Source organism: Salminus brasiliensis, chromosome 1, assembly GCF_030463535.1.
Source record: "Salminus brasiliensis chromosome 1, fSalBra1.hap2, whole genome shotgun sequence".
In the NCBI taxonomy this organism is placed as follows: domain Eukaryota; kingdom Metazoa; phylum Chordata; class Actinopteri; order Characiformes; family Bryconidae; genus Salminus; species Salminus brasiliensis.
Window position 1 is genome coordinate 13,550,178 of NC_132878.1, and position 12,883 is coordinate 13,563,060.

At 37.9% G+C, this 12,883-nt stretch overlaps 2 protein-coding genes and 1 non-coding gene across 5 annotated transcripts; 2 read left to right on the forward strand and 1 right to left on the reverse strand.

Annotated features, from left to right (window-relative positions):
* The first annotated feature begins 931 nt into the window (after positions 1 to 931).
* On the forward strand, positions 932 to 5,498 carry c1h9orf78 (chromosome 1 C9orf78 homolog). 2 transcript variants are annotated; one of them, XM_072672212.1, is made up of 9 exons: positions 932 to 1,094; positions 1,737 to 1,796; positions 1,892 to 1,943; positions 2,689 to 2,759; positions 2,867 to 2,944; positions 3,036 to 3,233; positions 4,082 to 4,218; positions 4,531 to 4,629; positions 4,989 to 5,498. In XM_072672212.1, exons 1-9 carry the CDS (start codon positions 1,012 to 1,014, stop codon positions 5,081 to 5,083), a joined length of 873 nt encoding a protein of 290 aa, XP_072528313.1. In that variant the 5' UTR covers positions 932 to 1,011; the 3' UTR covers positions 5,084 to 5,498. The 2 variants fall into 2 exon arrangements, with proteins under 2 accessions (XP_072528313.1, XP_072528305.1); XM_072672204.1 differs by lacking the exon at positions 932 to 1,094 and having other exon boundaries at positions 1,101 to 1,796.
* A 78-nt stretch (positions 5,499 to 5,576) lies between these two features.
* On the reverse strand, positions 5,577 to 12,140 carry med22 (mediator complex subunit 22). 2 transcript variants are annotated; one of them, XM_072672226.1, is made up of 5 exons: positions 12,040 to 12,140; positions 10,948 to 11,096; positions 10,783 to 10,863; positions 9,829 to 10,037; positions 5,577 to 6,173 (listed from the first exon to the last, which is right to left on the reverse strand). In XM_072672226.1, the coding sequence occupies exons 2-5, from the start codon at positions 11,068 to 11,070 to the stop codon at positions 5,984 to 5,986; spliced, it is 603 nt and encodes a 200-aa protein (XP_072528327.1). In that variant the 5' UTR covers positions 11,071 to 11,096; positions 12,040 to 12,140; the 3' UTR covers positions 5,577 to 5,983. The 2 variants fall into 2 exon arrangements, with proteins under 2 accessions (XP_072528327.1, XP_072528336.1); XM_072672235.1 differs by lacking the exon at positions 5,577 to 6,173 and having other exon boundaries at positions 7,127 to 10,037.
* Positions 12,141 to 12,771: 631 nt separating this feature from the next.
* LOC140538419 (small nucleolar RNA SNORD36) lies at positions 12,772 to 12,846 on the forward strand. The gene has a single exon (XR_011977755.1). It is a non-coding gene; the product is annotated as a small nucleolar RNA SNORD36 (small nucleolar RNA).
* The last annotated feature ends 37 nt before the right edge of the window (positions 12,847 to 12,883 follow it).

The window sequence follows — 12,883 nt, forward strand, 5'->3', positions numbered from 1 at the left end:
GGTGGTGTTGTTGTTGTTGTTGGTGGTGTTGTTGGTGGTGTGGTGTTATTTTTGTTGTTGTTGGTGGTGGTGTTGTTGTTGGTGGTGTGGTGTTGTTGGTGGTGGTGTTATTGTTGGTGTTGTTTTTGTTGTTGGTGGTGTTGTTGTTGGTGGTGTTGTTGATGTTGGTGGTGTTGTTGATGTTGTTGGTGTTGTTGGTGGTGTGGTGTTATTTTTGTTGTTGTTGTTGGTGGTGGTGTTATTGTTGGTGTTGTTTTTGTTGTTGGTGGTGTTGTTGATGGTGGTGTTGTTGATGTTGTTGGTGTTGTTGTTGGTGGTGTGGTGTTATTTTTGTTGTTGGTGGTGTGGTGTTGTTGTTGTTGTTGGTGGTGGTGTGGTGTTATTTTTGTTGTTGGTGGTGTGGTGTTGTTTTTGTTGTTGGTGGTGTTGTTGTTGTTGGTGGTGTTGTTGTTGTTGGTGGTGTTGTTGATGGTGGTGTTGTTGATGTTGTTGGTGTTGTTGTTGGTGGTGTGGTGTTATTTTTGTTGTTGGTGGTGTGGTGTTGTTGTTGTTGTTGGTGGTGGTGTGGTGTTATTTTTGTTGTTGGTGGTGTGGTGTTGTTTTTGTTGTTGGTGGTGTTGTTGTTGTTGGTGGTGTTGTTGATGTTGTTGGTGTTGTTGGTGGTGGTGTGGTGTTATTTTTGTTGTTGGTGGTGTGGTGTTATTTTTGTTGTTGGTGGTGTGGTGTTGGTGGTGTTGTTGATGTTGGTGGTGTTGTTGTTGTTGGTGGTGTTGTTGATGTTGTTGGTGTTGTTGTTGGTGGTGTTGTTGGTGGTGTGGTGTTATTTTTGTTGGTGGTGGTGTGGTGTTGTTGGTGGTGTTGTTGGTGTTTAGGGGGGAACGCAAGTCTGTATCGGAACGATATTCCGCAGGGCACGGTTTTTGGAGGGAAGTGGGCCGAGGTTGTACGCAGTTCTCCAGAGTTAGCAGCAGCTAGACCTTTAGCGGTGAGATTATTAAGATAACCCCGATCATGCCAGCCGGGAGAAGCTTTAGGAGAAGGAAAGAAGAGTCTTCAGATGAGGATGAATCGAACGAGGTCACCGCCGAAGTCAGGTGGGTAATATCAGGGGCTTCACTTGTTGGGTTAGCCAGCTAGCTAACAGCACATAACGCTAGTGCTAGCTCTGAGTGTTGTTATTAGCGCGACTTGGTTTTCTGACTGTTTTATCACATTAGCCACACAGTAATCGTTAGTTGTGCTGCTTGTGATGTTAAGAGTGTCAGCATTCACTAACTTTTCCATGCTCCAGCAGTGCTTAGATATCACGATCTAACCAAAATACACGTTTAGGGAAGCTAGTGAAAAGCTTCTAGCTAGCTAGCACTGGCTAACTATAGTTAGTTCATGCCCCTCTCTATGTTTAACAATACATATGACAACCTTCTCATTTTCTGTACTCTTACAGGAATAAAGTTTAATGCCTACATAACATCACTTAATTATTCTGATAACGTTATCGTTCACCAACGGTAGCTAATGGAAAAGGACGAAACCATAATATTATTTAAAAAGCCTTAATATTAACCTCCCATTCCCACGCATGTCAGCAAGCTCAGCTTGCACTAATTCAGCTAGTGTTTCAAAGTTGGAAATATGCCACAGTGTGGAAGAAAAGTGCACTATAATTTCCGATTCACTTTAAAATGCACTCGCCCTCTTTGGGGTCAATCTTGTGCTACTGATGAAATCCACAGGTCTAAACTGGATGAAGCAAAAGAGCTCCAAAGTTTGAGGAAGAGACAGAGTGGCGTAAGGTGAGCAATATTTAATGTAATCTTCTACCAATCTACCAATAACTGTGTGTGATTGTGCTTATTGTTGTTTATCATTGCTTTATTTTTCTTCCCAGTTTGACATCATTGCTTGTGGGAGAGAAGTTACCACTGGAAGCAGAGGTCGAGGTGAGCTTATTTTACTATTACGGGTTACATCTGTACATTATGGTCCTACAGTCTGCCTTTAGTTGAAAAAAATAATGGTTGGCCAGAAGTAGGTAGAATAGCCAAAACCTGCTGTGTTATTACTGCATCACATGGTTAAAATAATGAGTCAAATCAAAGCCTAAAAAGAAGTTGGATCATGGTACACCCAGTGTATATCAGCATACACGCTGAAACTCTTGGGCACTGTTCGTCTTGTTTCGTCTTCTAATATATTTTATTACTTCTTAATATATTGGTTCCATTTTCATTTATTTATTTTTTATAAACAGTCAGCATTACAGACGTACAGTGTTTTTTAAAATGTTTTTATTTGTTTAATAGTAAAGGTGCACATAGTTGTCACTGTACTGTACAGTTTACCCATTTGTGGTAGTAAACACACACTAGTGAATTAGGGGCAGTAAGCACACACACACCCAGAGCGGTGGGCAGCCAACTCCAGCACCTGGGGCGCTGTATAACCCGGAGCTCTAACCGCTGAGCCACCACTGCCTGCTCTTACACTGTTCTGTCTAACAATCTAGTATGTTAGCCACTGTGATTCATTTGTGCAGAATTGAATATGTTCTGTTGTCACATCTTAAGCATACATGAACCAAATGTGTACTAAAGTAAACGTAGGACTGAGTAAATGGACCTCCTTTGTGGTTGACTGATGTTAACAGCAGACTGATTGTGTGGTTTGCGGTTTGCTTTATCTTAGGATGATCCATTTAAGCTCAAGACAGGAGGTGTCGTGGACATGAAGAAAGTGAAAGACAGAAACCGAGACAGGCAAGTTACAAATTTGCATCAGAAATGGTTTCAAAGGGCCTCCCTTGGTCCCCAGGATTTATTACATATAGATGTGTTTAAACAAGACTGTCTTCCCCCCATTCCAGGATAGAGGATGAAAATGACCTGAACCTGGGAACTTCCTTTTCTGCAGAGACCAACAGGAGAGATGAAGATGCAGATATGTATGTATACACACCTGTATGTCCATCACATCTGAGTCCCTTTTCATTGTTTCTTTCATTGTAATTTAACACACATTTTCCTGCCTTTCAGGATGAAGTACATTGAAACAGAGCTGAAGAAAAAGAAGGGATTAGTGGAGGCAGAGGAGCAGAAGATCAAGGCAAAGAATGCAGAGGACCTCCTGTATGAGCTGCCAGAGAGCATCCGTGTTAATTCTGCCAAAAAGACAGAAGAGATGTTGTCCAATCAGATGCTTAGTGGCATTCCAGAAGTGGACCTGGGAATTGAGTGAGTGCAAATGAACATTTTTTTCTATTTTTCAATTTTGGTTAGGTAATGATTCCAGCTGCTAGAAAGTTGTGGAACCCTTTGACATTTGTTTGAATTTCTAAATGAATTTGACTGTAAATATGATCAGATCTTCATCTAATCCAGAAAACTGAAAAAGACGAGAACCCAATTAAACAAATGACACAAACATGAAAGGTTTTACATTTATTTATTGACAAAATTATCCAACATTAAATAAACTTTGTTGGAAAAGGTATGTGGACCTCTTGCAGCATGAGTTCATTCACAGGGATAAAACCTGTCAGGTGTGTTAATGAAACGATAGCAATCAGGTGTGAGTTTAGCAGGCCCTCCAGTGTTAAAAGAACAAATTTGGAGCTTAACTATCAAAGTCTGGACTTCATCACACACATTTATGTAAGAAAAAGGAAATTTCAGAGGACCTTAGAAAAAGAGCTTTTGAAGTTCACCTGGGAACTGTGCCACCCTTGAGCGGAAAGGTCTGCACAGCTCAGCACTTCATCTGGTTCATCTCCCAAACATACCTAGGTTTTTCACATTTACAGCTGTGTTCATGTGATGTGACAAACAATTTGATTGAATTTAATGGGCCAAAATTCCTCCAATCTGTTTTGCAAGACTGATCTGCAGTTAACAGGGAGGTTGTTTAATGTTGGATAATTTTGTTTATTAAAAACTATAATGGTTAATCATGATAATTTTACATTGTGTGGCTTCATATACTGTATACTTAGTTTTGTATTTAAAATTTCTATCAGAACATAATTATATTATTATGTCCTATAAAATCTTTTTATGAGAACATTTTGTTTGCTTTGCTTCAGTGCAAAGATAAAGAACATTATCAGTACAGAAGATGCCAAAGCAAAGCTCATTGCTGAGCAGAGGAATAAGAAGAAAGACAGTGGCACGTCTTTTGTCCCCACCAACATTGCTGTGAACTATGTTCAGCATAACCGCTGTGAGTATTCAAAAACACTTGAAAAGAAAAATCATGTTGTTTTGGGATGACTTGCATGTATTGATCTACCAAGCACTATTTTTATGTTTCTGTGAAATTATATTTTAATGTAACATTTCTACACGTGACACGGTCTTTGGAATACCCGCTTATGACCCATTTCTCTTATTCAGTAGTAGTACTAGTAGTACTAGTAGTAGTAGTAGTAGTAGTAGTTGTTGTTGTAGAAGATGTTGACCAGAATATGATCAGAGTGCACCCCAGAGTAAGAAGGATGCATTGTCATATATATTAAAACATTTTCTCCTTCAGTCTACCATGAAGATGCAAATGCACCCCAGAGACGCCATAGAGAGGAGCCCAAGGCTAGGCCACTGCGTGTTGGAGACACGGAGAAACCAGCACCAGAGAGTAAGAGCAAAACAAAACACTATACAGCTAAACAGAACTGACTGAATGACCTTTACATGAACACAAACATAGTAAAGATTAATACTAGTTTATTGTGTTGAGTAAAGTTATTAATAGATGGGTTAGTTAGAAGACTACAGATCGCAGATTTAGTGCGTTCTCTGTGAACTTCACTCTCTGCATGGGTTTCATTTTAGTATAAACATAGTTGAGCGAACATACTTACAAAACCTTATTATATGTGATTTAGTGTTTTCCAACACTAAAAAAAGTCTGTACATTTTATTGAGTAAAAAAAAATACATATATTTGATAGATATTTGAACTATAGAGATATAACTAATGTTTTTTCCCTCTAGAATCTCCACCCAACTACCGCAAGAGACCAAACAATGAGAAGGCTACAGATGACTACCATTATGAGAAATTCAAGAAGATGAACCGAAGATATTGACTTCATGTACAGATAAATGTTACTGCTATTACTGTTAATCTTGGGAAATGGTTGCTGTCAACACTTTCTCATGTGTGTTGTAGTGATCGTGACGCAGATTTACCCTTTTGTAAATATGTACGGCTAATTTCACAGCTGTAACGTCCAGTTTACTTGTTAGCCTTACTTTTCGAAAGCATCAACACAATTATCTGGACTTTCCCTTTATGTTAAAGGTGCACTCGGTAAAAGCCAGAGTATACATTTACAAATGAAAAGGTTTCTTGTATTCTTAATGCGATTGTTGTTTTTTTTTGTTGTTTTTTTCCCCTGAATTCTTTTCTCCTTGCTGTTTTTTTTTTCCTTTTTCTTTTTTTTTTTTTTTTTAAGCTGGGTACAACCTGGGGTTTCAGAATAAATTTGCTCACTGACTCATGCTGAGGTCTGGGATTACTCTACTTATTTTATAAACAGCCCTTTCTTGGCAAGTGAATGAAACGTCAGAAACTTACAATTACTGATCAAAAAGAGTTTATTTTAAGCATAAGTAACCGGATTGAATAAAGGAAAAATGGCTCTCATACACGGACAATCAAATTCTATGTCTTTAAATAGTTAGGAAAATATCAGATCTGGCAAAACTGAAAAGCCTACTGTTAATGACTGCCTAATGTACCAGAATAGTCATGGAGAGTAAACACACACACAAACTTTATAATACTGAGAGGTATGAGAACGAGGAATGCACAGTAGTTTGACACACAACGAAAATCCAGTTTGTTTCACAGCAGGGATGCAGAACAGCAGGAACTCAAGTTTTATATTTGGCTTCTGAAAAAACTAAGCTGCTATTTTGACTGCAATATTGAAGTTCTTCATGACCGATCAGTTTTTAGTTGGCATCATCATTTTTAAATTATTTTATGACTGTTCATTTGTGCTGCTCCCGTGGCCATTGAGGTGGTGTGGGATTGTTTCCTGGACAACGGGCCGTTCTGTTTCTTCCATGCTGCCGTTTGAGGCATCAGAGATCGCTGCCGGTGACCCCCAGCTGTCCCGCCGACGAAATGCCTCACAAAGCGGCAACTCAACACCGTCCCACTGTCCACAGCTAGAAACGTTACACATACATACATACACACATTACAAGCATGCACACCTTTCCCCTTTATAAAAGGTTTATAAAGGTACCTTCAAGAAAGAATGTTTGACATGAACATACAATAAGCCTTAACATTTGCAATGCAAGCGAGTACAAAAAGACACAGAGAACACAGAAGGTAACCAAGCACGATTAGAGAGAAAGCACTGAAAGCAACAGGGTTCAAAGCAGGAAGTAGTATATTGTAGGCAATTTAGCATACATATATATAGTTTCATTTTTATTTTTACTTTAAAAGCTACCTCTATTTTTGTATTCATTTAAAACATTTCTTAGAATTATTCTGTTTTTATTAAATAATTTATTTATATATAATATTCTATTGAGAACACATTTGCACATTTTAATGTACACATACTGTCTACTTTACAATAAAGAATTTGACTAAATTAGCATCAAATGTGGCATTTACAAAAATTGTGTTTAAATTGTTTCTCCTCCCCAATATGTTAAATTCAGCAAATTATTTGATTATATGTGGTCTAAAATTTGCAACAAGATGGTTTTTTTACATTTTGATGAAACCCAAGATATGCCGAAAAAGGAATATTGTGGCATAATTTATTATGAAGTTATAATATACCACAGTCTAATATCTATGTGTGTTTGTGTGTCTGTGTGTGTTTCAGAAGCAACTAAACCTTAAAATTAAGTAAAAATTTCATAATTACTAAAAGTAATTATTGTTCTTTTCCAGTTTTTGTGTTGGATATCAGACCTAGTTAACCGTTACATACATAGTTCCAAACCTTTCAAAGCTATTTTCTGATGCCACTGGTTAGTTGAAAATGCAAAGCCTTAGAGCAGAGAAGAACCTGAGGAGTGTATTCAGGTGGAAGCAGAGAGAAATATATATATATTTTTAAAGGGGCCCAAAAAAAATAAGAGGACACTAAAATCTCTCTCTTTTCTTTCTGCTTTATTTATAAAGTTTAACATTACCAATTAGACGGGGAAACATTTGAATACATTTTGAACAGTAGTGGATTTGACTCACAGCTACCATTGAGCTTCACTGCTTAAAATGTGCTGAGACAATGTTTCTTTCTGGTTCATAAAGCAAAAAAAGTCATCTCTGCTTTAAAAACAAAAAAAGGCCATGTTTTATTGAGTGCATTACCAGTGTAAGATGAAATTAATGATATAAAACAGTACAACCTACGCTAATCTTAACAGGACAATTAATAAACTCTTAAAAATAACATTATCTAAAAAAAGCCCTCAACATTTTGCTCAAAATGAGTCTAAACCCAAGGCAATTTATGTTTAATAAAGATATATGGTTGTGTCATCTCAGGATATAACACAGATTATTAGAAATATTCTTTGCTGTGATCCTCCATGTTTTAGAGCTACAAATCTACATAAATACCCATATGTCCACTTCAACATGTCAACACTTCATTTAACAACCAAAATGTAACAAATATCAACATTATGAACACATCATTAAGCCATTATAGCCTACAGATTGTCTATATATACACACACTACATAGACACAAAGTATTGGGACACCTACAGGAGATTTTCTAAACCCATAGGCATTATTATGGAGTTAGTCCCCCCTAACAGCAGGCTTGGAGCTCTGCAGTCATTCAGTCAGCAGAGCGTGGGAGAGTTTTATGCTTGATGCTCAGCACTGGGGGACCCCGCTCTGTAATTTTATGTTGTCTGCCACATCATGGCTGAGTTGCTGTGGTTCCTAAACCATTCCACTTTTCGGGGGGGGGGGGGGACGAAAACAAACAAACAAAAAAGCTGATCCTGGATGGATCCTGTTACAGTACCACACTGGAATTCAGTGAGCTCTTGGCTAGGTGCTTAATTTTATACACCTCAATTCAATGATTAAGAGTGGTGTCCCAAAACTTCTATCCATATAGCGTATATATTTGAATCATTTCGAATCTTCTCTATCTGTCACATCTGTGTTAACCGGTCACTTATAATACAGAACTTCAATGCATTTTCCAAAGAACTGAAACTCGTATTTATTAGCCATTGGGCAGTAACTGAATACACATTTAAAAGGTGACATTGTGAGAAATTGTGCTGCCAGAGCCTCTCTCATAAATTATTATCCAGCTTTACAACACAAGAGTAAAGACAGCAAAAACACTTAGTTAACTCAGTCTTTTTGATACTTGTGTGATCAGGTAAAGGCCTGTGAAAACTTCACAACCACTGTTATACTTTTACCAAATTACCACAAATGTGTTTGCAGTCTAGTTCAGATGCACCAAATGCAAAAAACAAACAAACAAACAAATAATAATAATAAGTCAATTTATTATTTCATTATTTTTATTTACTGTTGTTATTATTATTATTTATCTCATGACTGCAAGCTGACCGCAACTATTTTGTAAAACTATGTGCTTTTGGGATGCCTGATATTTCATCATCCACTTTGGGTTTTGAACTTTTTACTGCAGTTATGCTATTTCTTAATCAATCATGCACTTAAAACAGGAATTAATATATTAATATTTGACAGACAAAAAAAGAGGAAAATCCTCATTTAATTTATGAGCCCAATGATTTCTATTATAAGTGAATTATGAGTTGACAGGTTTTCTTTTTTTCTTATTTCTAAGGATTGAAAGGAGTGTATGTTATTGTTATTGTCTGTAGTAATCCACTGCTCATTATAAATATGGCAGATAGAGATCAGGTTAAAAATGCTAGAACGATGATTTAAAGACTTAAAGATTTAAATCTCAATGGAAATTTTGATTCCCATTTAGAAATTTAGAGACTAAAGCTTATTTTAAAACAAGGCACTTTGTTACACTATTTCCTCCGGCTTTCAGCATATTACACTATATTTCTCTTAGGAAATACAAATTGCATTATTGGTATTTATTAATCTGTTATATAATCAATTTCACATTTTTACCTTGGTTCAGGTAGAGATGTTATAAACATGTAGACCAGTGTAGACAGTTGACATGCTAGTGGGGAAAGCTCTCCTTGATGTGGAGATCTGCAGAAGCGCAGTAGCCAGAATAAGCCAAAAATTTTGGGGGGTATTCTGAACTGAACGCAACAAACTATTCATGAGGTTTTGTCCGATCTTATCACAAATGTGTTTTTAAAACGCAATTTGACCTTCCGTTTTGAGTATGTTGGTCTCTCCCCATTAATAGATATAAGAGTCTGGTCTTGTGCTACTGGAAATTACTGGCTGGTAATGTTGCAAAGATGACCACTGAGTGAACAGACTTGCCTATAAAGACTTTGGTTCAGGTTAAGGTCTAGCCACTTGATGTAATATCCTAGCCCTCAAGTACATTTTCAGTACAATGTCCTGCTTTGACAATTTTCTTGACAATTCATCACACTCTTGATAAAAATTAACCATACATACATACTCAAGGCACTAAAGTGTGTACATGAATTGTGTGCGTGTTTAGGTACAACACAGGATTAGTGTGAAGGTCACAAATGGGCTGTATGCTTTCTGTAGAACGCTGATGGGTAACTGCTCTTTTTAAGGCACAAAGGTGTGTTTTGTGCATGTGGTTGTATATGTATGAATATGTGAAATATTATGAGACTCAGCTACAGGTGTGCAGGGTCTCTGGGGACACTATTTGTACCTGGAGGAGTAATACTCTTCCTCGAGCTCGTACAGGTCTACGGCGATCTCATCCCGCAGGGAGATGAGCTTCTTGTCACATTCCTCCTGCAGTGCACGCAGCTGCTGGTTGCGCAGGCTAATGGCCTCGTTTACAGAAGGGAAATCGTTCAGAATCAGGAACTGCTTCAGGTCAGATACCAGCTTCATCAGTGACTCGCCAGCCCGCACCTAATACAAGCAAACATACACCATGTAAAAGACAATATGAAGACCGCGGGCGTTATTCACCAACCATTCGTAGGAAAAGATTTCTCTAGTTACCCAGTTTTCACATAGATGTTTTCTTATCTAGGAATTGTTTAATTTAGCAGTACAATGGGATCCATCATTATAAGAGCATAGCAATTCCACAGTTTAAAATGTGATGTAGACTTTTAAATTGAATAAAATTCTTACCATTGAAACATATCAGTATTTCTTTCTAGATCCACCCCAGTATGGTCTCCCACTTCTCAGCACATTTGCATGACCAAGTGTACTGGCATTGTTTCAATTTCAGACCATTACATGCCCTCATGTGTGGCCATCGAAAGCCGTCTCCTATGGCGTGTCGACAGTAGGTATGAACCAGTCGACAGTAGGTATGAACGCCGCCCACCGCTACATACTAGTTGTAAAATGCCCTTCATTTCATCATCAATTGGGGCGCAGTTAAAGACGCAGCAGTATTGAATTCTGGACCTCTTGGGGGCGCACTAACCGGGTTTGGAACAACAAAAGTAAAATTTATCTGAAAAATGGTTACTGTTGTAAAAATAACATTTAAGTGTTTGCAGATTAAAAGAATAATTGTAGAGTTTACACTTTAACACCAGTTAGATTTAGAGCTTTCAGTAAAACTGAGCTGCAGACAAACCACATAGACTTCTGTGGAAAAGTAATTACAGACAACAAGAAAAAAAAAACATCTTACAATGTTGGCGGCTCGGACATGCATTTCATAGTGGTCCTGCTCTGCCTGCGTTGCCCTGGAAACCTGTGTTTCTTCCTCTACCTGTCCAGATGATAATTTGTGATTTTTAGAAAAAAATAACAAAAAATATTTTTTAAATGGAAACAAACGTCTAAACAGACATACCTTGGCAGTTTTAATGATTTCCGTGAAGTTGTCCAAGATGGACCTTATGTCGTCTTTTAGTCTTTTATTGTAACTCTGAAGAAGAGTCTCTTTGCTCTGTGGGAGGACCCGCTGCGTCGCCATTGTAATCACACTGCCCTCCTAGCTCACTGTTTAGGGAGAAAGAAAGGTTATAGTGGACATTGTGTGAATTTCTTACATTATATTTTACTTTACATTGTGCAAAATATATAATTTAATGAGAATTGAGTCATTCTAGAGTCCATTTACAGCTGTTGTGATAAAAAAATACAACTGTTTATTGCCTAAAACTACCTAACACATGGAAAGGAATCACAATAATCAACATAATAATGACATCTTGTCCCATAGTCAGAAGACATCATCTTATAATTATGACATTTTTATGACGTATTCATGATGCAATATTTTTAAGATATTTTATGCCATGGTCTCATAACTAAAATTTTCCTAAAATTTCTAGAGGTTTCATTTCATAATTACAACATCGTGTGTCTATATCATGATTTCTTATAATTACGAGATATTCTAGATCAAGTATAAAATATGCAGTTTTTATGACGTAATCCGTAACAATTACGTATTTCGTCACAATTTAACATGATTTCATAATAACGAGACACATAATATCATTTCTGCCATGACTTCACAACAACGAGCTGTTAAAAAGTATTTTTAACTAGTATATCTTCATAAGATATTTTAATCGTAATAATGAGGGGCTTATTTCATAATCCCGACATAACATCTCGTAATAACGACAGGCTGAAGAACATCTGGCATCACTGCACCTCTGTGTCCCTTCTTCTAACACTAGCTGCAATTACAGACATCAGAGGCGTCTCTGCAGCGCATTTTTACCGTATTTGTAGTGGAAACAAGTGGAATATCAACGTTATAACGCCTGTTAAGACGTCCCTCATAAGGGAACTTTTTAATGCTAGCTAGCGACGCTACCAAAACCATATTATTAGGTGCCGTTGATTAGGTTTAACCACCGCTTAAACTCATTGCCTATATCACTGAGACATTAAAGAGCCAAAAGGAGAAATTAAATAAATGGTAACTTACAAATCTGTGCATTTTAGGGGTGTTTTGTAAACAACTGTCGGTCCTTTTCTCCTTCCCGCTTTGTTCTGTCGCGCACTAATGACGTCGACACCAACCCCCTCTCGGCCCTTATAGTTACCCACAATCCTCTTCCTCCTCCTTTCTGTCTGAACCAACATGGTGAGTGTGTAGCGATACCGACCTGGAGACCAACACTTTCTAAATCTTCTAACATCTCTCAGCTGCGGTCGTATACGGGTCAGCAAGTGAAGTGCACGTAAACTACACTTGTCAACTGTCTTTTATAAACGGGTATTAGGACGAAATAAATGGTAATACTTTGTAAATAGTGGATCTTACTTCAGTGATGCCCTTCTTCTTATCCCGGTAGCGCTGTCTTCATTTTTAGCATGTGTTGAACGTTGTCGGCATAACCTCCACCTTCTTTAAGTGTTCAGGGAGACTTTTTGGAAGATTGGGGTTAAGGGGAAATATGCAGTTTACCCGAATATGCCTGTGAGACTTGAACTTGGTGATTGACGCGAGTGCTGCGCTACTAGGCCACAGAGGAGACGGTTAGCTAGCCGGCTAATTGGCTAACGAGTGGCCGGGTGCCTCGTTGTACTCCGGTACTGAAATATCTGAAATATTGAGGTTAATTCCCGTTCAAATGGGGATTTTAAGTGCGGTTGTTCAGCAGATCCCTGCCACGTATGTTGCTGAAATGGGGAGTCAGACTCGTGTCATGTGCTCTTGCAATGATGAGTTGAATTTCTTCACCTGAATTTCTGTGTGGAGTCAAAATCGAGCTTTTTAAAACTGAGCAAGAGCCGTGATTTGCCAGTACAGCCTGTGTAACTGTCCA